At 45.5% G+C, this 23,264-nt stretch overlaps 1 protein-coding gene across 8 annotated transcripts in view; it reads left to right on the top strand.

The window, feature by feature from the left end:
* SORBS3 (sorbin and SH3 domain containing 3) overlaps positions 1-23,264 on the top strand; it is a 683,012-nt gene that overhangs the window by 369,416 nt on the left and 290,332 nt on the right. For 7 of the 8 annotated variants that reach the window (XM_069617708.1, XM_069617705.1, XM_069617709.1 and 4 more), the window contains 2 exons: positions 930-1,044; positions 9,705-9,970. The exons of the other annotated variant lie outside the window; for it this stretch is intronic. In XM_069617708.1, the coding sequence (XP_069473809.1) occupies positions 930-1,044; positions 9,705-9,970 (381 nt within the window). The remainder of the gene's footprint in view (positions 1-929; positions 1,045-9,704; positions 9,971-23,264) is intronic. 8 annotated transcript variants of the gene reach the window in all.

Below are 23,264 nucleotides of genomic sequence, written 5' to 3'. Positions count from 1 at the left end.
CTTAAGGATTAGGTCAGACGTCTGGTGACGTATTTCAATGCCGATTTGGCCTTCATTCAACAACGCAATGCTGATATGGGTCCGTGTTCCACCAACAAAGGCTCCTAAAGGGGCTTCTCCCCCCCTTTACCGGTATCTATCAGGATGGGAAGGTAACACCAAGTCCCACGCTTCTGCCTAGAGCTCTCTGATAATATCCCCGCAGATCATATATTTTTGCACTGTTATCAACCTAGTAGCACATTGACTTCCAGATGCAGTGCCTAAATCGTTAAGCTCACCATGAACGTACGCCAGGCCTCGTCACCCGAGAAGTATCGCAAGAATGTTGCCCCACAATGTCTGAAAAGATTTAGGATGAAATTGTTGAAGCTCCCTGCAGGTCAAAATCCTCACATCTTACTATGGTGAGAAAGAAGCCAGAAGGGACTATATATAATATATTTTATATTGACTCATCGTAGCTGGAAGAAGCTTTAGACAGGAGAGAGGGGTTTGACACCACATAGCAGAAGGTTATGCTAAGCATCCCCTGAAAGTGATCTGGGAGATTAGGGGGCTACCACTGTAGTTACTGTTCACTAGGCAAGTCTCCTTCTACTAACTCAAGAAATGAGCATTAACATTGCTATGTGAGAGAAATGAATTGTTCAAGTATGACCGTCTGAGAAGCCAGAAATCACATCTGTTTGGAAGTATGAGTGTGATTGTTTGCAGAAGGAATCATGTGAGTGCTTGGCAGAGTGTATATGGTTCTGGTGCATCTGTGCTGACTCTGCATTTTCTGTAACCGAGTTCGGACTGAAGCTGTGTGTCTGATATTGTGAAGAACCTTCCTCTGTGTGGTATGCCTTGTGCTAGCTGTAACACGTGTAAGGCAGGTGTTGCTACAAAAACCAAACATTTACAAAACTGTCCTTCCGCGACAGGTCCAGATGATGCGGTACGGTGGCTCGAACACCCTGAATTTTGAGTTCTTGGATACGCCAATGGCATTGCCCAACGGAGGCAAAGCTGTTTCCCAGACCTGGCAGACGGATGGAGGTAATGTCAGACCTAACACTGATGGATGAAGGTAGTTGTCTGTGGTGTGGCACATGATTAGTGAACTGGGTGATCAGGAGAAAAGAAACCAATCATTTCTTTTGGAGACTGTCAGAGAGGGTGTCTGACAGCCGTGCCAAGTCTCGATGCATCTGCCCTTGACCACCAGACTCCATGCCTCCCCTCCTTCCTGCCTTGTAGTGACTTTGGTCCTCCTTCCCGAGCCCCCCTTGGTGTTCCTGTGTCCTATATGCAAAACGCCAATGGAAGAAAACATATTCTGATGATTTATCTTAACAATGCAATGTGCCTGATTAAATCACTGTCTGCTGATTCAGAGAGGACCTGTTGATTTCCTGATTGGGAGGCTAAGATCTCAACTCGCCCCTTTAAAGTGGGGTCTATGCGAAAATAGAGGATCAACACCGTCGACGGTTATTAGATAATGTTGAGGTTTGATGTCTTGAGGATGTGATTTGTAGTCCAGTGACCAGCAGCTACTTTGAGCTCCAAAGGCCAACTGGAAATTACAAAAATGCTTATGCGCTATTACCTTTGAGCGTTTTAGAATATACATAAACAGAATTAGGACACATCTAGGGCACATTTAAACATAACGGATCATACCTAATGGGCAAAAAGTTAAAGTGTGCCTCTAATGTGCAAGTGAGATCTGCTATGCGCTGGGTACTCGCTGCTGGTTCTCCGGCAGTAACTGCTGACTACTGGATGATGCCTGACACCCAGGAAATGGTTTTAGCTGCTGCTCATCAAATCTTAATTTCGAACCCAGAGTCCTCCTGCACGGCACTGGCAGGTTGCCCGGAAGGCTGACGTTAGGTTGTATATTCACACGTTCTGAGGACCAAGCATGAACCTAGTATGTTGCTCCACACTCTTCCTGCACACTCTCCCTGCCTACGGCTGCCTGCCTCATCCTTCGTAGCCGAGTCTGCTGAGGACATTCGAATGCATCAGTCTCTCTGCCCCAACTTACCTATCAGAAACCATTACCAGAAATACCCCGCCACGCCCCAAAAGAAGTCACTAGACCAACCAACTCTGCGTTATCCCCATCAAAAGAGCAAACGCCGGATGTATAGGTTTTCCTCACATAGCACCCAAACTATGGAATGCCCTACAAAACGCACTCAGAGCTGAACCTTCCTTATCCATCTTTCACAAAACACTTAAAACCACTCTGTTCAACTAGCTCCTATACCACCCATACCAGGTAACTAAGTTTTCAATACATCATATCTAACCCGTACATTTGTAATGTAACTACTGCTTGCTTTGATTTTCTGTAACAGCGCTACAATGCTTAAGGGCTGCTGCATGCTTTAAAAATGTGAATAAATAAATAAATAAGTACATAAATAAACATATAGTGGAAGAAAATAGAGGAGAGACCACTTCATCACCTACCTCTGCGTACACCCCACAGATGGAGGAGTCTAGAGAAAAAGTTATAGTGGATGACTTTTTAACTTTGGAGGAGCGATGTAAGAGGAGAAACAAGAAAGGATGTTGGACACAAGAGTCATCTAAAGATTGTAATTGTACGGAAGAAGAGAGACCACCAAAAATCAACATGAGCGCAACTAGGAGGAAGACCTGGGAGCCACACCAAAAGGGGAACCCACAAGAAAGAAAAAGTACTAGCCCAGTAGCGACAAGTGATCACAACAGGAATAAAACATCAGTTGAAAGTTGGAGGCAAGGGAAGAAACAGGGAAATGATTTGCCTCAAAGAAATAAGGTGAACGACAAAAGAAAGGAGACTGACCCTGAGAAAAAGAGATGGGTCGTTAAACTAGAACAGATCCCAGGGAATGAAGACGCAGTGATCCTAAACCGGGGTTCTGTCCTAAGACATTTTGCCTATATCCTGAAGCTGGGATCCATTAAATCGGATGACTTATTGATCGTCGACCCTAGTCAGGCACATCGAAAGGCAATATCCCACTTATACCTCTCCTCCAAAAGGGTCCGTGACCTATTAAAAGAAGAGACCAAGTCTCTGCTATGAATGGGCTACGACATCACTGATTCATCAAGGTCGATAGGCCTGAGGCGAAAGTCGGGAAGCGAAGAGCAACCTAACACAAGAGCAAGAAACTTGAATACAGAACAGCGAACACCTTGACGTGAAAGAATGTCACCCATCAAACATGACAAGCAAGATAAAGAGATCCAGTACCACAAAGACAGAAATGAAGCTGTAGACTGGGGACAAACGAAGGATCGTCAGTCTGTACGTTTTATAGAAGAAAAAGAAAATAGTAAGAACAACAATAAACCTGAGACACAGGAGAACATAAGAGCCAACAAATCGAGTGATAAAACCAAAGTCACCACGATAACAAGAACCATAAAGAAACTAGTAGACAATGATAACAACAGGACTGACCTAGAGCAAAAATCGTTTCATAGCATTTGGTCATGGCTGCCAAAAGCTCTCCAAAGAGAAACTAACAGATAGCAATGTGTCAACCAGAATCCAAAGAAAGACATCAACGATAAAGAAGCAACACTCAGGCCATTATTTCGCCTAGGCTCATGGAACACTAGAGGCCACCCTCATTTGACAGCAGAGGGAACTATAAAACTATCAGATTACGACCTACTGTGTCTTCAAGAAACTTGGTTAACGCAAGCACCAACACTAGACGGATACGAAATAGCGTTCTCGCCGGCTAAGAAAGGGCCCAGGGGGCGACCGTCTTCGGGGCTCTTGATCGCCTGTAGGCAGGGTTGTGGATGCACCCTGGAAAAAACTCTTATCAGCAACAACTCTTTGCTTTTGGTTAAGGCCTCATGGTCTGAGGACACCTTGAAAGAAGACTTGAAAAAGTCATCAGTAATTATAATAGCAAACACCTATTGGAACCCAGCGACGATTACAGACGCGGCGTACTTGGAAATGCTGGAAAGCGCAATCGATGAAGCAATAGGTGTCCTCTTGGCACCTTATCTTCTGATTTGCGGTGATCTTAATGCCACGTTGTACACAAGCCCTAAATAAATCAGCACCCTATGATCCTGCAAGTTCAACAGCTAAAAGAGGAGTGGCTTGGCTCAAACTGATGAAATCTAGAGGATTGCACAACTTAGATAGCGTATTCCCAGACTCTTCTTGCCTACCAACCTGGAAACGAGAAGCTACAAGAGCTACAATAGACTATATATTCGTATCTACAACTTTATTATCAGTTGTGACAGAATTTGAAGTAGTCAAAATGTCAGCCAGTGACCAAAATCTCCTCTCTGCAACATGGCCTAGAAAAAGGGTGGAAAAACCAAAGGGGGACCTGCCATTGTGCACCAACAATCAGTGCAAAAGACTGAAGTTATCATCAGCAGCGATACATGACCTCAGGTCAAAGTATAATATATAGTCAGACCTGGCCCCCGAAAAACAGATCGACTAGCTTCCATTGCTAACAGCATACAGTCATAAAACTGGAAAAAAGGGCCTTATAAAGTCACATACTCATAAGTATGACGCAAAAGTGGCAACTAAAAAGAAGGAAACGCAGAAACTGAAGCGACAAGCTACTAAATTAGGAACGTCATCTGCAATTAAGGCAGCGAACGAAAGTCAACGGGAATGCAAATCTTGGGTCCATAATTATCGTGTGGCCTTATACCAACAAGATGCAGAGAACATCATAACTGCAATAACAGCAAACAACAGTAGAGAGTTTTGGTCGCTCCTAAAAACAGCCACCTCTCCAGCAGAGCCAGCATTTATATCAAACATTGGAGAGGGTGCGTGGATAAAGTTCTTCCAGTCTCTATTTGAAAAGTCACAAACAAGCCCAAGTTCATCAAATTAGGTCATTCAAATAGCCTGGAGATCGCTGGATGATGAAAATGAAATAACAAGACAAATAAAGAAACTGAAAAACTCGAGAACGCCTGGCCCAGACGGCATTACCAACATAGACCTTAAGGCAAATCCGTCAGAGTGGGCAAGACTCCTGAGCGAAATATTCAAGAGATGTGCAACATTAAAATCCATCCCGCCATCATGGAAATCCTCAATAGTTGTACCTATTTACAAAAAAGGGAACAAAGCCGAGCCGGCAAATTACAGGCCAATAGCCTTACTGGACTGCATAGGGAAGGTTTTTGGCTCCCTGCTTCTGGAAGAATTCAATCTTTGGGCAAAAACAGCGCCATGTAGGGACTATCTCCAAACAGGCTTTAAAGAAAACCTGGGGACCTCGGCCAACATTCTGTTATTGAGTACTCTAAAAAGCAGAGTCTTGGAAGGTGGCCTGCTGCTCTTTATAATTTTCATCGACCTTACCCAGGCCTTCGATCGAGTAGATCGCGCCCTTTTGCGGAAAAAACTGGAAGCCTGGGCATGTCCACAAGACATCTTGGACCCAACAAAAGCCTTATATACAGACACCAATATGAAGGTGAAGCTAACTGAGCAAGCCCTTCTTTCTAAAGCTATTCCGACGGCCAGAGGAGTTAAGCAGGGGTGTCCTCTGGCGCCAGCGCTCTTCATGGCATTTATGGGTGACTTACAAGAAGTGAACCTATCGGTCCGATGTTTTCCACCAAAAATAGGGAGCGCCCATATAAACAGATTGTTATATGCAGACAATCTAATATTACTGGACCATACACCTATTGTACTGCAGCGCCAGTTGAGCATCCTTGAGGAATAGATGAGGGCAAACAACCTGGAGATAAACGAATAGAAAACCAAATTCATGATTATCTCGCACAGCTCCAAAAAATCTAAAAAAATATCATTACATCTGACAAACTAATTAATTGAAAAGGTGCCTGAATTCAGATCTCTGGGAGTGATCCTAGACAATTCAAAACACAAAAAGGCAATGCAAGAGCATTTAAAACTGAAGATAAAGGAACTGATTGTACAAGGAAAAGCCATAATCAGGAAATCTGGCCGATTTTCGTTGCTACCAGTACTAGAATTCTATAAAAAAAAGGTTGTTCCATTAACTTATGGGGCGGACGCTATGCCAACTTTACCTATAACACTCTGGATAAAACTTGAGGCCCACTTTTGGAGAGCAATATTAGCCTTGCCGAATTCTACCTCCATGGCAGTGATAAGACAGGAATTGAGCTTGATGTCCCTGGAAGGCACAGTTAGAATCAACTCCCTGATGCTATTTCGCAAATGCAGAATGTCAGAAGATCAGATGATATACAATTTGATATCGAGAGAAATTAAAAGTGGCTCCAACAAAATGTTAAAGGCCTGGTCCATCCAGAACTATGACACCTTAGCATTAGTGGAAAGTGATGAAGAAACTCTGTTTGTGAATCCAACAAAAATTCAGAAGAAACTGAAAGAACTAGATTGGATTATAACCAAAGAAACAGCTGCCCAAAAAAAATTAACTCAGCACCTTCCACCAAATACAAGGAGATTAAATGAAATTCAGCCCTATATAAAAAAATTTCCATCACGACCAGCGTGAGATATGCTTATGAGAGCGAGATTTAACCTCTTACTAACTAATGAAATTCTATCTATTAGAGGTCTATCTCTGAAAAAAGACTGCCGCTTTTGTACTGATCAATCAGCAACGGAATCATCCTTGAATGTGCTAGCACTGGAGGCTTAAGAGAATCATATTTGCCGGACATTTTAAGTGAGTTCTCACTCAGTGATCAAGACAATTGTTGGGCGAACCTAATAGGGGGGGATAGAACACGATGGCAACTGGCAACCTTTAACGTCTTAAAAAATGTAAACTCCGCTCTACTTTTACAAAAATCCCCCTCGTTAGTTACCTAACCAACAAAAGAATTTTCAAGATTTTTCTTGGACAGAGAACTCATGCTGACGAAATTGTTTTTTGCACAACTGTTTTGTAAAAAATCTTAATGATTAAATACAAATAAAATAAATAAATAAATAGCCTGCTGCTTAGGAGGCTACTTATATCCTGGGAGCTGTCTGCAGGTGAAAGCCCACTCTCCCTTGTATCTCTACTTTAGAGGGTGAGGCATAGGGCAGGACTGTATCACCCTAGACCTCCAGACCTAACGTGTTTAATCAGAGACAGTCCCAAGTTTGCACAAGCAAGGGGCCAATTTGAAAGCAGCCCGTGGATATCATGTTGCTTCCTCGGCAGTCAGAGTCAGTCTTTTATTTCGGAAACCTCGCCGTCAGTTTTTGCAACCCATCAGAGGCGTAGACAGAGCAGGGCCTGAGCGGGCAAGGACAACCCACAATCTGTAAATGCCCACTCAGCAGCGCTATGTGGCATTTACAGATGTTAATGTCACTGCAGAGTGTCCAACTACATTAGCTTCAGGCTCCACTTGTTAGACAATCCTGGCTACGCCTCTGCAACCCATCCCTACTAGAAGTTAATAGAGACCCTGGTTAGGTAGCCGTGGACTTCCAAGCAGGGCCCGAGAGAGCACTTGATATATCAATCCTTTCTGCTTCTTAGATGAGGAAGCAGAGCGAGCCAGGGACCGCAGGAAGCCTGTCGGGCCTCAGGGTTCCACAATTTGGAAATGAGTATGTGTGAAAGTTTCGTTGGTGGGTGGGAGGGCATTGGCAGAGCCGCAGAGGTGGGGGTCTGCACCCATGGAGGAGCCACCCGGTCACACTGTGCACTTCATTATAAGTATGGTGCCAGTGGTAAAAACATGCAGTATTTTGAATCCCTCCCATTTCTTAAATACCACCTATTTATGAGCTGCCATTACATTTGATATTTACTGCATACGGTATTATAGATACCACATTTTTACTGTCACCGACATCCAAGACCCTGCGTATTTCAAGTGTAGTTTGTATATCCTATGTGCCTTTGTGTGTGTTTCACACATCTATGTGTACATTATGTGCGTTTCTTTTATTTTATGTGCGTCAGAGGGGCATGGGTATTTTTTACCGTAAACATTCAAAATCATCGACCATGTTTAATTTTTGAGCTAAAATTCAAAGCATGACAATGTGCCCATGTTGTGAGCTTCCCAGGCTTCTCCAGGTCACACAGTGGATCTTTGCCAATTTCCCCTCACACTCCCTTTTATTCGATCTCTTCTTTCTAATCTTCTTGGATATGACTGTCCTCTTCTGCCTCGCAACCAAAGTCCATCCCGAAATCTGGGCTTTTGTCAGTAGTGGAGGCCCAGGGTCTCTCAACTGTGACTATTGCGCTCTCCTAGTGGACCGCCCCTCCAAATGTCATTCCCCTTGCAGGCACAGCGATGACCTCAGCCCCCAGCTGCTCTGATTAAATCGCCCTCAGTTCTAATGACTTTACACTGGCTCCCCATTGTTGCCCGCTGTGTGTTGAGAGCGGCCTGCCTCGTACAAAGCCGTCCCTTTAACCACTACCAAGGGTCCTACCAGAAACATTCTGGGTCCCTGGAGAATTTTGGACAGGGCGCAGAAGGGATCACCTGGCAATTCCTGCCATCAAGAATCTATTAAACCTCGTAAAACCTTCTCAACCTCCTCTTCAAAAAAGGAGATGCCACATGGGTCTATCTCCGCCTGGGGCTTCTGAGTCCACACTGACTCCCAGCTGCCCACCCCCAGAAACCATCACACACATTTTCAATTGGCCTTGGGTAGAGCTAATGTTCAAGGTGGAACACATGCGTGGTGGAAGCTCAAGGGCCTCATAAATTCTGTAGGTAATTCTGGCACCCGCATTTTTTCCATACCGGGGAAACAGAAGTTTGCCAATGCGGGCAGTGATGTACCTGCAGGCCTGAGCTGCCGGGAGTTCAGGCCCCTACTGGCAAATAAATGCCAGAATCACTGGCACTAATGATGCCAGTAATTCCAGCAATCCCATCTCATGGAGTCTCACAGGACACCATGCAATGAGAGCTTACCAGCCTCTCCACCAAAAATGGTAAGGGAGTTTTGCTGGTATCCCACCGGAATTACAGGCGGGATACCGGCAAAACTGTATTGAGGGACTTTGTCTTGCTTTTGGGCATCTCATTTCCGATTTTAGTACTAGTCAAAATAACACATCCCATCGCCTGCGCATCCTTTGTCAATAAGGTACAGGAATAAAACAGTGGATATAGTCCTTCCTACCTCTACCCGTAAATCTGTGTAATCCGAGCATTCTCCTGTGCACAGCTGTCGATTGCATTGCAGCTGGGTTTGCACTTTATACATTCCATGCATCCATAGATAGATTCCTACATTAAACTTTAAATTGTATATTGTGAAACTTGATATGGGTCTTATATTATGTATTGTGTTCTTTTTAATGACATCAGTACATATCATACAGATCTTATTCATGTCCGATCTGATCCATAGAAGAAGGCACAGGTTATTAAATGATCTTTATTTGATTGTCTTTTTGTATCTCTTCCTCATCACTCATCTCTCTCTTGCTCTTGCGGACTCTGGCCGTCTTCTCCTCTCACTTCCAATTCATCTATGTCCCCTGACGCTCCTCGACATTTCTGTCTCATCAACATCCGTCTTGCTTTCTTGCCTCCCGCCCGCTCTTTCCGTTCACTCTTTCTCACTCACATTTATATCTCCCTCGCTTTCTCTTTGTCCTTTTCCCTGTATGTCTCATTCTCTTGATTCTTTCTCCCCCTCTCCTTGTACAACTCCTACTGCCTCGTCATGTGTCGCCCCCCCATGTCTTCTCTTTCTATGGAAGGTGAGCGGAGCATTGACAGGTGTCCTGCCTTGTGGCACGAGAAGGGCACATTCCCTGATCATTCTCCTACCATCATTGCTCATCCTTGGCCCGGAGCTGCTCCAGAGAAGGGGGACAGTGGCAGAGCATCTCCTGCGAGCCCCATAGACGAGGAGTGGACACTGGGCTGGTCTCAGGGCAACGGCCGGAGGACGGAGAAACGCTGGATAAAGTACGATGGGATCGGACCCGTGGACGAGACTGGAATGCCCATTGCATCGAGATCCGTAAGCTGCCTTTTATATATCTGGCCCCATTCATTTTGTACCAAAATCTCACCCCCACTTTTACCAATAAGTTAAATGTTGTTATATGTTAAAGGTATTTATATCGCACACCATCACCAACGGAGTTGGTCGCCTGGCGCTCTGGTAGATCTGCAAAACAAGAAGGCGGGCAGGGTTGGGTTAGTCGGGAGAAGAGGGAGTAGGAGAGTGAGAGAGATGGTGTGCTGTTGGCGGCTTCAGTTCGGTATACACTGTGCGCTGAGCTTTGGTGTAAGTGTTGGACCGGGGCGAGACCTTGTGTGCTGTTGGTGTTGTTTATGTGTTGTTGGTATGTTGTAGATGCGGTGTGGAAAAGTGTGTGCGGTTTGCTGGGCGAGAGCTTGTTGTGTGAATTTTTGGGTGAATTATGTCTGCCTGGATGTGAAGGTAGGGTTAGTGGGGTGAGAATCCTGGTTGTGGTACATCTTGTTCGATTACATTTGTATTACTATCGGTGGGAATAGTTACTACTATCCTTTTTTGTCCGTCTGACTGTTGTGGCTGTTGGCACCGCACACTCCCTGCTGTATTCTAATGAACTTTGTATAATGTGATTGGGTGTATCTATTCTTCTCCTTAGCTATGGGGGTTGGGAGGCCCCTATTCCCTACCTATCTATGTGAAATAGGTCTATTGGAGCTTGGGTGTGCTACAGGGCTAGGATGCTATTGATGGATCGTCCAAGTGCTTCCGTCTTGGTCTGCCTCTGTATTCAGTCTTTAGTGTCCTCCTCTCATGGCTATCGCTCATTATATGGTTTGTTATGTTGTGGAGAGTCTTCCTTAGATTCTGTTTGTAGTCGATTGCTTGGTGGGAACCAGGATCGGTAACTTCATTCATCATTGTTTTAGATGTGTTTGTGTACCTGTGGGTGGTCTTCTAGTTAGGCAGTGAAGAGCCAGGATTTGAGCAGTTTCCTGAATAGTAGGTGGTTTGTTGTGTTCCGTATGTTCTTTGGCAAGTCGTTCCAAGTTGTCGGTGCCTGGTGAGAGAAAGAGGAGCCTCTGAGTTTTCTTTTGTTGTAGGTTTTCGGTTCCAGGTGGATGTCGTTGCTTGATCGGAGTGTTCTTGTTGGCTGATGTAGGCATAATTTGTCTCTCAGGAATTCTGCGCCTTGGTTGTGTATTGCTTTGTGCGTGATGCACATTGATTCAAATTGTATGCAATGTTTTATTGGTAGCCAGTGTAGTGTTTTTAGCACAGGTGTGACGTGTTCTCTTCGAGGTAGTTTCAGAAGCAGTCTGGCTGCCACATTTGGTATGCATTGTAGTTTTCTTAGAAGTCATTCAGGCATACCCAGGCATAGGCTATTGGCGTAATCTAATCTGGACATGACGAGAGCGATGATGGTAAGTGTTTTGCTGGCGAATAACAGGAACTGTAGGATCCTTTTTGCCACTCGCAGGAGAAAGAAGCATTTCTTGAGTAGAGTGTTTACTTGTGGCTCTAGAGTGAGATTGTTGTCCATCAGGACCCCCAGGTTTTTTACAATCGACGATGGCGCTGGGGTTGTACCGAGTTCTCTTGGCCAAGGGATGTAGTTGTTGTCCCTTCCGTTTTTTGTGACTATTGTTATCTCTGTTTTTCCTGGGTTAATTTTGAGGTAGTTCGAGTTCATCCAGTTGAATTCATCACGAAGGTAGTACTCTAGTGTTCTGTTTTCTTCTTGGGTGTCTTGTATTTTGAAGATCTCCCAATATCAGTGTCTCCCAAGATCATATACAATTCAGGTTCAAGCAGGGAATGTCTTCAACAAGGCTGATTAGAAACCTGGTCAATTGAAAACTGTGTATGACCAGAGAGATAATGGATTCAGCAGGGCGATGCTAGCGGGGGCAGGGATTTCCCTGCCCCGGCAAGTTGAATGGAAAGGGGCAGCGGGCCATGGTCAAGTTCATTTATGGTGCTTTACGTGATAAATGTTTAGAAAATGAACATACTCTACATTTTAAACCCTAGCTCTACAAGACTACTTCACAGCACCCACTTGAGATACCAAGTTACATGAGTGCTCTAGTTAAACTGTAATATTATTGAGTATGTTTATTTTTCAGACAAATATAATTTCTAGTCATTTCAGCATTTGTATTCTTAACCCTTGTAGGCTTTACGTGTTTCTTGTTTTGCAGTGAGGTGGGTCTCAACTTAAAAAAAAAATACAATGGGCCTCATTCCGAGATTGGAGGTAGCCATGGCGCTATTAGCGCCATGGCTTTTACAGCTGGCCTTAGCAGGAGCCAGGTTATGGAGCTAGGCAGGTTCCCAGGTAAGGTGGGGCATCCTTCACACCGAAACACAGTGGGCCTCATTACGAGGTGGCCCGAATGAGATTAACAGCACCGGTAATGGTGCCGGTGCCGTTAATCCCATTCCGCCCTATTACAAGGTTCCCTCGCGGGACCTGCTTTGGACGTCTGGTTTTACCAGACGTCCAGAGCGGGTCCCACGAGGGGACCAGGGAACTAACTGGGAACGGGGAAGGACCGAGTCCGGGTTCCCTGAAGGAGGAAATACCGGGCCCTCCAAAGTCAGAATGGCCCGGTATTTCCCCATTCAGGGAACCCGGACATGGACATTATTTTGGAGGCAGCCATGCCCTTATCAAGGGCAGGGCTGCCTCAAAAGTCGTAATGAGGCCCAGTGTCACTGTCAAATATTTCCTGTATGGTTACAATACAAAAATGTTGTAAGCCTTTTGTTTGTTGTCTCAGTCTTGCATCTCCGTACTCTGTATCCTTGGAAGTCTTGCTTAAAATGGAAGGTCTTCCTGGACTCAAAATTGTTTTGTAGCCCTTTTAGGTGCAGTGGGACATTATTCAACATTTTTGGGCCAACCCATGAATATATTTTACCTCTACATGCTCCCTTCCATATTCTTGTGGGTTGGAGATTGCCTTTTCTCAGAGACATTATTTTCCTTGTGCAGGTATGGTGCATGTTGGGTAGTGTAGTTGGGTCCTATCATATATATTCAAAACGGGGCGCCTGACTCTTCCCTGATCAGCCCAAGCATCAATACATTTCAAACAAAATAATCAGGTCGATTCCGGATAAGGCTAAATCATCTCCATATTTCTCTATACGGGTAGCTATGGTTTTAATATGTGAAAGCACGCGGGGAAGCAATGGTGTGGTGTGCTGCACTCCCACTGATGTCCAGACTTGTCCCAGAAGGACGACCATTCTCTCGAGCACCGGAGTGTTAGGACATGCCCCCATTGCCATAACTCCTACTGCAAGGCCCTTCAGGGCAGAATCCCACCGGGAAGCAAGTGCATGGGTGTTGCGCTCCCGCTTAGGTCCAGACTTGTCACCATCCTCTAGAGCAGCGGAGACCTAGGCCAAGCCCCCAATACCATAACTCCTCCTGCAAGGTCCACCAGGGCCGAAGCCCGCAGGTAAGCACGGGCGCGGGGTGTTGTTCTCCCACTCGGGTGTTACGCAAGAGCTGGGTGAGGGACGCCCATACTCTAAGCCTAAGCTTTGGAGTTTGGATTTGGGGATTTTGGCCATATTGCAGTGGAGGATTATCAACGGAAGAGTTCCACAATGTGAGAGTAAGAAAGCAGGGCTGGGGATGGCAGCTGCTATGCCCTGACTTTATTGTGCGGGTTACACAACTGTATATTCCTGCGGAGGTGTTGGTGTCTCTCATCCCCCTTTTTCCTTCATCCTCAATAGATTTATTTCACATAGTTAGTTATGTAACCTTGCGTGGAGGCCAAAAGCCATATTTTAACGCTGAGGCAAAAACTGGTAGCTTGCCCCCCTTGCTATGGTGGGGAGAGTGCCTCTGACATTGACATTGCCCCCACACAAAAAGCATGTAGCCCCATTAACCTCACGGAAGAAGCTTATTCCCTGATAAACGAAATCCACCAATTCTTGGGGTTCAACCAAGAAGCTTTTGGGGGGTAATAAACAAAACAGGGAGTTAATCCCAGAGGATTACATATTAGCAACCTGGAGGGCTTGTCTGGGGTTCCAACTAGCACATGTTTTGGACAAACTCCCTCAACTATAAAGCGAGATGAATTAATCACCAACAAAGGCTTGCTGGTCCCCCTGGAGCCCTCTATCTGCCTTGACAATAACAATGGAAATATTGCAATGAAAGCTACAGAGAAAGACATAGGCAGGGAAAATGGCTTTTTGATATCTACTGTGGATAACTCACCTCCGCATCCAAATCCTTCTGTCACACCCAGCTTTCACTAATGCAGCCATTTTTCAACCAACACCAGAGTTAACCAGCCTTGGGACAGAGCTACGACCAATATCAGTGGTGGCAGATGACAGACCATTCTCCCCCATAAGTTGAAACTCTCTGTGGTTAAGGGGTGAGGATCGGCCACTCTTGCCCAGCCTCAAGAGTACTTGTATGGTTTCTGGGCTTCCGAATGTGCTGGGTCCACCTCAAATGGACAACAGTCAGTCTATGCTTGTAGAGAAAGCTTTTGCCAAATGGCATTTATTGTGGCCTTATGTCTGAGGAATCTTGACTTGTTCTGTGAAAGCAGAAGTTATATGGATGTCCCTGTTTTCTCCTTTTCTCTTTTGACATGATTTATTGATAATGTAAAGCAAGTGTTTTTTCTTTTTGTTGTGTTAGGATGTACTTTGATGGCCTGATGGCCATATAAAGTATTTTGATTATGAATATGTGCAATTTAAAAATCATTCATACAAAACAATCAACAAAACAGTGTTCCACAGGAGTGAGAATACTGTCCATTACATGTGCATTTGATTTGTAGTTCCAAAATGTTATACAATCACCAAATACAGCCCCTATTGCTCAACTAGGGCCATCTAAGTCTATCTGCCTATGCCATTTGGCTAATTTAGCAGTGTTTTTATGTTACACTGCTGTGTTATCATCTTGTCAACACAACAGTGTTTCGGCCTCATGAGCTGCTGAATGGTGCTCTTATTACAACGGCCTTCATCAGGACAGGGGTGTTTGTTCACATCTCTCTCGTGAGGGTCCCTGTGTTCAATTATCATGCAATTTATTTAGACCAGGTGCACGCATGCCAAGGAGGTAGGAGAATGTTAGCAGAGTTTGGCTATGCTGTATTTTAGTCTCATTTTTTGTAACATATTGTTAGTTTATGATGTTCCAACAGAGATTTTACTTGGTCATTTATTGGCGTTTCTGTTCAAGCCCTAAGTCTCCATATGCTCATAACTGAGTCATCTACGGACCGCTGTGCTGGTACCAGAGAACTGGACTTGGGCACCATACAGCAGCTCATGAGGCCGAAACACTTCCGTGTCAACAAGCTGATAACACAGCAGTGTAACATATAAACACTGCTAAATTAGCTGAATGACATAGGAGGATAGACTTAGATAGCCGTAGTTGAGCGATAGTGGCTGTATTTTGTGATTGTATAACATTTTTGAAATACAAATCAAATGTTCAAATGTACTCAAAGGTACAGTATTTTCACTCCCGTGGAACACTGTTTTGTTGATTGTTTTGCATGAATGATTTTTACATATTAAAACCATAACTACTCATTTAGAGAAATATTAATTTGGTTTAGCCTTATCCGCAGTCATCCAGATTATTTTGTGTTTGATTTATTTTATTTTATTTTGCATTTTTAAAGCGCTCTCACAGCCTGCGGGCATAGAGGCGCTGTTACAGGAATTGTTTGTTTTAGTTGCGTAGTTGTTTGTCTTAGTCACGTATTTATAAATCGCTTAAATACCCAGAGGTTTCTAAGCATGGACCCAGGGATCGAACCTGTGTAGCTTCGTGTCATCTTGCTTCCAAGGCGAGCACTTTGCCACTGAGCTATCCTCCCGGATGTTGAGGCTCTCACATAGGTCAATGATGGTAGACACAATAGAGTTCTCTTCCAACCATACCGTATAGTCCTTAGTCAGCAATAGGTGTTATCTAGATGTTGAATAGTCATATCAAACCGAGTTGATTAGAATGACAAAGACAGCCGCAGGGCAATTGTCTTCATATGTCAGACTCAGTGCCAGAATTATTAACCTGACGGTGTTTTTTTATTAGTATAGATGCACATGGGCTTGTTTATAGGACTATAGCATTAATGACCACCATTGGACACTTAAAAAGGTGTGCTAATAGTGTTTCCATGAAAAATAAATCCTTGGATGAAGGCGCGCCAACTATTGTGCACCCTTCCATTAAAGAGAAGCAAGGCCCAAGAGAACATGTCTGCCATAGAAAAGCAAAAGAGGCTCTCAAGAGCGAGTCCCTATTCTCTTTCCATGGCATTTGGAAGGCATGGAGTTTCAAGCAGATGGTGGTGGGAAGGAGCAAGCCCAGAAGTAAGTGGACCGGGGATAGCTTCGGTAGAGCCCCGCAGTCTCCAAAAACTCTCCTCGAACCACACTGCTGCCAAGGCTCCCTCTGCATTCAAGACTTACTACACACTTGTGCTAGTACAACCAATATATATGAAGACCCACAATGCATATAACTCAGAGGCACATACAGGGAAGCTAAAGTAAGGAAGAAAGAAACAGCATCATCAGAAAATGTTAATAGCATTAAAGTTTATCTTCATGTATACAATTGAAGTGTGTGTTTGAGGCCTGCCTATTGCCCTATGTATGTGCACCATGAGCTGAGACAAAACCCTAAGGAAAGTACTTTAAGAACATATGACAAGGTTAACGTCTAGATATACAGCACCTTTTGAATTTTAATATTCTGTCAGTGAACAAAACCACCTGGCCTACATATTTCAGTGAAAAAAAACAAGTGGGTCAGATATGTGGATGTCATCAGTGATGTCATCAATGACATTTGTGATGTCATCTTTGATGTCCTGGGTGTTAGTCTTAGCAGTGCATGGTGGTGGCGCGAGTTATGGTTGCTTAGCTTACCATAACTGGGGAATTTCTGAGGTTTTTCAGTTTTACTTGTAACCAAAATGTCCCTTTAACAACCTTTTGTCATTGAATTTCATAGGTTTTTACTAGTGCAACTTAACCATAGCATCCCTTTAATAACGTTTTTTCATTGAATTTCATAGGTTTTTATTAATGCAACTTAACCATAAAGTCCCTTTAACAAAGTTTTTTCAGCGAATTATATAGGTTTTTATTGGTGTAACTTAACCATAACGTCTCTTAAATAAAGTTTTTTTCAGAGTACTCCATGGGTTTTTATCAGTGCATGCTATTTTCCTACAAATTACTAATATCATACTTACCCCAAAATAGCAACGTTTTTGTCCAATTTACAACGTTTCACCTTAAAACTCTGCCATTTCCAAGCTTCTAGCCTTATTTTTTAACACTTCTATACTTTTTCCACTGGTTTTGCTTTTGTCGACGTCCACAAAAGTCTGACGTCATTGTGGAACTTCCGGACAGTGCCATGTGACCATCTAATTGCACATGGCATGATGACGTGTCTATGAACGCGTTTGCACTTCGCATTCGGGTCCTTGCTTCAAAGACAGTTCGGAACTGCATTTTCTACTGATCTAGGAAAATACAAGCTCAAAATTTACACTTGCACAGCTCTTACACCTATTCCTACTCATTATCCATTAACAATCTAGTACAAAGCACATACTTGGAAGAATATTAGCAAAACTGCTACTTATCTTAAAAATGGCATCAGCTATTGCCATCCCTCCTCCCACACAACAAAAAAAGCACAGTCTTTCCAAAGACAATGAAGAGGACCAAGAAGATGAGGTAGAGGAAGTGCCTACCTCTAGCACTCAGAGAGAATGAAGGGTGTGGCAGTTCTTTACCACTGTACCAAAGGCTAAAGCTACAAAAGTGAAATGCACTGAGTGCACTTTGTACTCAGTCGCGGACTACCTGGACATTACTCCTACGGGACCACCTCCATGCGCCGCCACACCAAATCCAACCACCGCAATGCTCTCAGAAACATTGTTCCTTTCTTAGCAAGTAGTAGGCTGCCTTCCTCCACATCATCTTCCTCAACCAGTACTGTAACCACACAGCCTACTTCTGTGGGACATAAAATCCCACCAGCTACCTTGCAAGCAATAATAGAGGCTGTTGATCCATATCTTTGGAAGACAACAGTCATCTGTATATACTTCAATACACCACTCTGCAGGGGGAAGCGATTTCGACGTGCGTTTGAAGCTGTAATCAAGGAGCATGAGAAACACTGCCCACTACCTTAGAAGTAACACACACGCAACTTCTTCCCCTGTCCACCTGCCCCTCCATATTAGTGCTTGGTGCCTCTTTCCTCATTTCCCTCCTCAGCTTACGTTCTAACCTCTCCTGCAAATTTTTTTAAACAACAAAAGAAAGGTTCCTTTAGGAACCACCTTTCACAGTTAAAAAACTGAAAAAAAGAATCTTATAGACTCCATCTATTTTACATTTCTCAGTAAAGTACATAGACTCAATACGTTTTTCCAACATTTCCATTGCCTTTTGTGTTATGCTAATGGGAATAATGTGATGTTCATCCCCCGTTCCAGGGACAACAACGGGGGATAACGGCCCGGCAGCCCAAGTTATCGGCCCAAGCGAAGTGTGTCTGTATGCGCCCTGCGGGCTTCTGCGTGTTATAAATAAATAAATAACAAAGGGCTATGGACTATTATCCTCCATTGCAGCCCCTGCAATGGGGGATAAAGGCCATTAGCACCCCTGGTTCCCAAAGAGGGAACCCAGGGTGCTAGAAAATAGATTTTTCTTCCTACAGCGGGACGCCAAAGGCGGGGCTCCATACAATACAGAGCCCCTCTTCCCTTTCTATGGCAGCCTGCAGAACCCTATGACCATATTACCACGAGCACATTTATTTTCCCTTTCAAACCTATCCTACTTTCGAAGAACTTTACCACATAGCCGCTCCCAGGTGGACATGGCCACTTTAACCCAATTTTTCGTCCCTCTTGGTCATGGCCAGTAGCCAGATGGTCCGGGTCATGACCTTATACCATGACCCAGACAATCTGGCTACTGCCCATGGCCAGAGGCTATACCCCAGTCACCAAAGGTATTTCACTATTTTTTGTACCTACATTATGACACTTGTCAAAAGATAAAACACAGACACATTTGCAAAAGCATGATTTAAGGTCCTTGCAAATGCTCCTTACACGAGTTTGCTTGAAATCTGCCCATGTTTTATTTTTTCAAGTGTCAAAATGTATGTACATACAATAGTCATATAACTTAGCCCCCACTTTACAAAATCCATTCAGTCTTTATACAATCATTGAAGGTTGGGTCTATAATCGTTCTCAAAACTTTTGTTGACATTTGTCAAACGGCAACAAAGTTATAAGCCATCTAAAGATGTTGAAACCCCTCCTCTAATTTCACCCCCCTCTTGAGAAATTCCAACCAAACTTTAGAAAAAAATGTATGAGCCTCATTACGAGAATCGCGGTAAAAATGAAACTTACCGGCGTGGAGGTAATACCGCATCCGGGTCGCATTGTAGCTGCTAACAGCGGCCGATTACGAGAATGCGTGCATGCGCTTAGGGGCATGCCGGTATCACCTGTACCTGCGTGCCGTAAATGATCCCAAAACCCCCATTAGCGGCATCATGGAAAGCGCTGACACCTCCTTTGCCTTCGTCCACTCCTAAATAACGGGCACTGGCAATAACGGGCCCGGCAATAACTGGTCCGGTAATACTGGAACCAGAAGTAACGTCATCGCGCCGGAACGGGAAATGGCACGGCGGCCATCTTAAAAAACGCAATCCATTGCAATCCATAAGATACAGGACCTGGAGCCTCACACCACCAGCCACATCTGCACCCACACCTCCTGCACAATGCCAAAGGCCATAAAAAAGGGAGCATCCCGCCAGAGAAAGGAGAGATTCTCAGAGGATGAACTAAACGTGCTCGCAGACACACTGGCAGACAATGCAGATGTGGTCTTGGCCTCAGACCTCAAGAGAGCTGCACAGCTGAAAAAGAAAGAGGTATGGGAGCTAGTGGCCCAGAAGGTCAGTGCGGTTGGCACCACCCCCCGCACCGTAAATGATGTAAAAAACGCTGAGATGACCTGCACCTCTGTGTGCGCAACATATTATCAGCCAATCGGAGCCAGGGTCTGGCTACTGGCGGCTGCTCCAACTCACCCATTAAACTCAACCGATGGGAAGAAACTTGTGCCAGCACCATTGGAATGGAGTCCCTAGAGGGAGTGGGAGATATGGAACGTGGAGCGCCAACATCGGCAGATGGATGCGAGTGTCCAAACAAACCACTGTAATGAAAAGTATGATGATGGGCCACCAATGTGACTGTGACATGAGGCAATGCATGGGCCATCACACACACATGGACACATCCCTGCCTAGATGCAGTCCCCAGCACCGTCACATTCACATGCATGCAGCATGCCAATGCCATACATGAGACACACCCCACAAACAGGGAAACAGCATGTGTCACACTGCACGCAGTCCACAACACAAAGGCATGTCACACAGCATAGACCACCTTACATATGTGTGAACCAGATGTATGCCTGCATAACCCCACCATATAGCAAGCAACCTGTATGCCACAACTGTAAGACAACAAGTCATCAAATGAGCACAACTGCAATAATTCCATAGTATGCATGATGCATGTACAACCATCACTGATGCCGTTCCTCTTTGGGTCTCCCACAGGCTCTGATACTGACAGCGATGCACAGGACTCTGCTGCACAGGCAACCACACCATCGAAGAGGGCCAGGGCCAGGGAAGACAGCAACAGGCCTTCCACATCCAAGAGCACAGGCAAGCCACATCAGCCACCGAAGGCAAAGGCAACACAGGATGGGAAGGCACAGGGGTGTCAAAGGACAGCCGCTATACCAACAGTGCCGACACCCGTGGAATCCACTGCAGTCGAGCCAGTGGCAGATGGGACCCTGTCTGCTGCTACCAGCTCGGTAGGGGAGGCAGCTGCCAGAGTGCCCAGAGTGGGGATGAAGAACAATCCCAAAGCGATGTATGTGTGCCTGAGGAGGACAACCGCTCAACGGAAGTTGCTGGCACACCCAGCCCCGCCCAAACACCCCAGTACACCCCAATATACACACCCAATGGCACCACCATGTCCAGTCTGGAGGAGAGGCAGAACCAGAGGCCTGAAGCCCCACAGAGGACCCACCTGAATTGGGCCCCTTGCCAGACTTCCCATCCACCTCCACAGGGCTCCGGGACGGGGAGTTGAGAATGGCACAAATGGAGGGGCGGCAGCAGGAGCTGACCGGCCTTGTAAAACAATACGTCTCAGATGGTGACCTGACGAGGAAGGAGGCCCGAGAGAACAGGAGTTGTGGGGGGAGCGGAAGAGGGGAGGGGTGTGTGGGGGAGTAGTGGGGGGAGGAGGGAGGAGGTGTGTGGGGGAGTTGTGGGGGGAGGGGCTGTGTGTGAGGTGGAGTGTCTGAGCACTTTTTTCATATTTCTTGTTTAAAACCCCCGTTGTGTACCAAAGAAATCGCAAGAGTGGACATTGCTTATTGTGTATGTGTGCTTTATTGGTTTACAGTGCAGAGTGTCCATGTACCCCCACACCCAGTGCCCTGAGTCCCACATTCATGGCACACTCTGCATACATGTGTCTTAGAAATATTGGCCTATCACAGACTGGCGCACAGCACGTCCCTCCTGTGCATCGCCACCTGGATGATGTGCAACCACATCTTCTTCATCATCTTCATCCTCACCTGGTGGTTGCTGTTCAATGTCAGGGGGCAGATGCACGTTCCGTCGAATGCACATGTTGTGCAGCATGGCACATGCCATGATGATCTTGGCCACCTTCTCATGCCCGTACAGGAGTGCCCCACCCAACCTGCTGAGGCAGCAAAACCGTGCCTTCAACAGGCCAAAGGTCTGCTCGATCACCACATGGGTACAGGTATGGGCCCAATTGTAGTCATCTTCGTGCCTGCTCTGCGGGTTCCGGACAGGGGTGAGGAGTCATGGGTTCAAGGGCTCTAGCCACCATCACCTGCATGGGTTAAAAATAAGGTATGTGTAAGCCAATTCCTAAAATGACACCTGTACTTATCATTCACATGCCTGCAGATATTTGTTGTTCACATTCACATGTCCCTGGATGTATGCACACATTTTAACTTGCCACAATGTGTGCTGTACCATGGTCTACAGGTGTGGGTTGCGTCGTCCAGATGATGCAAGGTATCCACTTCCTCCCTGGTGTCCATGCACTGTGGATGCCTACTGCTGTGTTTGGTATCATTAATGTGATGTGTAGTGATTAGTATGATTTTTCTACTAGCAGCATTGGCACAAGTCTCATCATGATTTCTCATTAAGCGCTTATTATTCCCATGGTGACATGCAGCGCTGCTGTGGTGGTAGCCCAGTGACAGGCAGTGTATTCCCCTGGTGGGATTGATTTGTGCACACTCATGGATGCATGTCCTGTGTTGTGTTTTGCTGCGGTCATTTACATTGTGCATACTCACAGCATGTTGCTGGATTGTGTTACCAGGATGGTGTGTGCATCTCTCGCCCCATTACACTGCCATGTGCCTGTCATGCAACTTACCAAGCAACCAGGCACGTCATCCTGCATGTCACTCCATGTAGCGTGGTAGCGTGGAGTTCCGCAGGACCATTGAGTCATGCGCTGATCCGGGATATCGGGCATTGCAATGTGCGATGAACTTGCTGGAGTCACATACCATCTGCACATTGAAGGAGTGGTATAGCTCACGATTGTGGTGCACCACCTCCATGGCATGCAGGACCACCAATTCAACATGGGTGCAGTCAAGTGCACCGATACAGTTTGGCATGCCTGCCAGTGCATGGAAGCCAACTTTAGTGTCAAAGATCTCCTGGGCAGTCCGTGGTAGGGATATGTAGTTGCTTGAGTGCTTCAGGAGGGCATCCAGCACTTGGTTCAGCATGCGTGAAAAAAAAGGCTGTGATATGCCATGCATCTGCCCCACTGTGTGCTGGTAGGTGCCTGTGGCCAGGAAGTGGAGCACAGACACTACCTTCAGTAGAGGGGTGATGGCGGGATGTATTTCAATCAGGCTGACAATGTTGTTGTGTATCATGTCCACAATGGTGGTGATGATGTCCCGGTGCAGGCGGTACAGGGTGTGGATCTGCTCAGGGGCTAGGTTGAATGGACTGGCTCTGATGCGAGGGATTGGAGGCTGCCTGCGTGGTACCACTGGCTGCCCTTGTGGGACTTGCTGGGCCTGTCTCACCCTCATTCTCCTCCTGCGTCTCCTCTGTGGTGCCTGTTGTTGTTGC

Source organism: Ambystoma mexicanum, chromosome 10, assembly GCF_040938575.1.
Source record: "Ambystoma mexicanum isolate Mex_15411 chromosome 10, UKY_AmexF1_1, whole genome shotgun sequence".
Lineage (NCBI taxonomy): Eukaryota > Metazoa > Chordata > Amphibia > Caudata > Ambystomatidae > Ambystoma > Ambystoma mexicanum.
The sequence above is the reverse complement of the archived record's forward strand: the minus strand, read 5'-3'. Positions and strand labels throughout refer to the sequence as shown.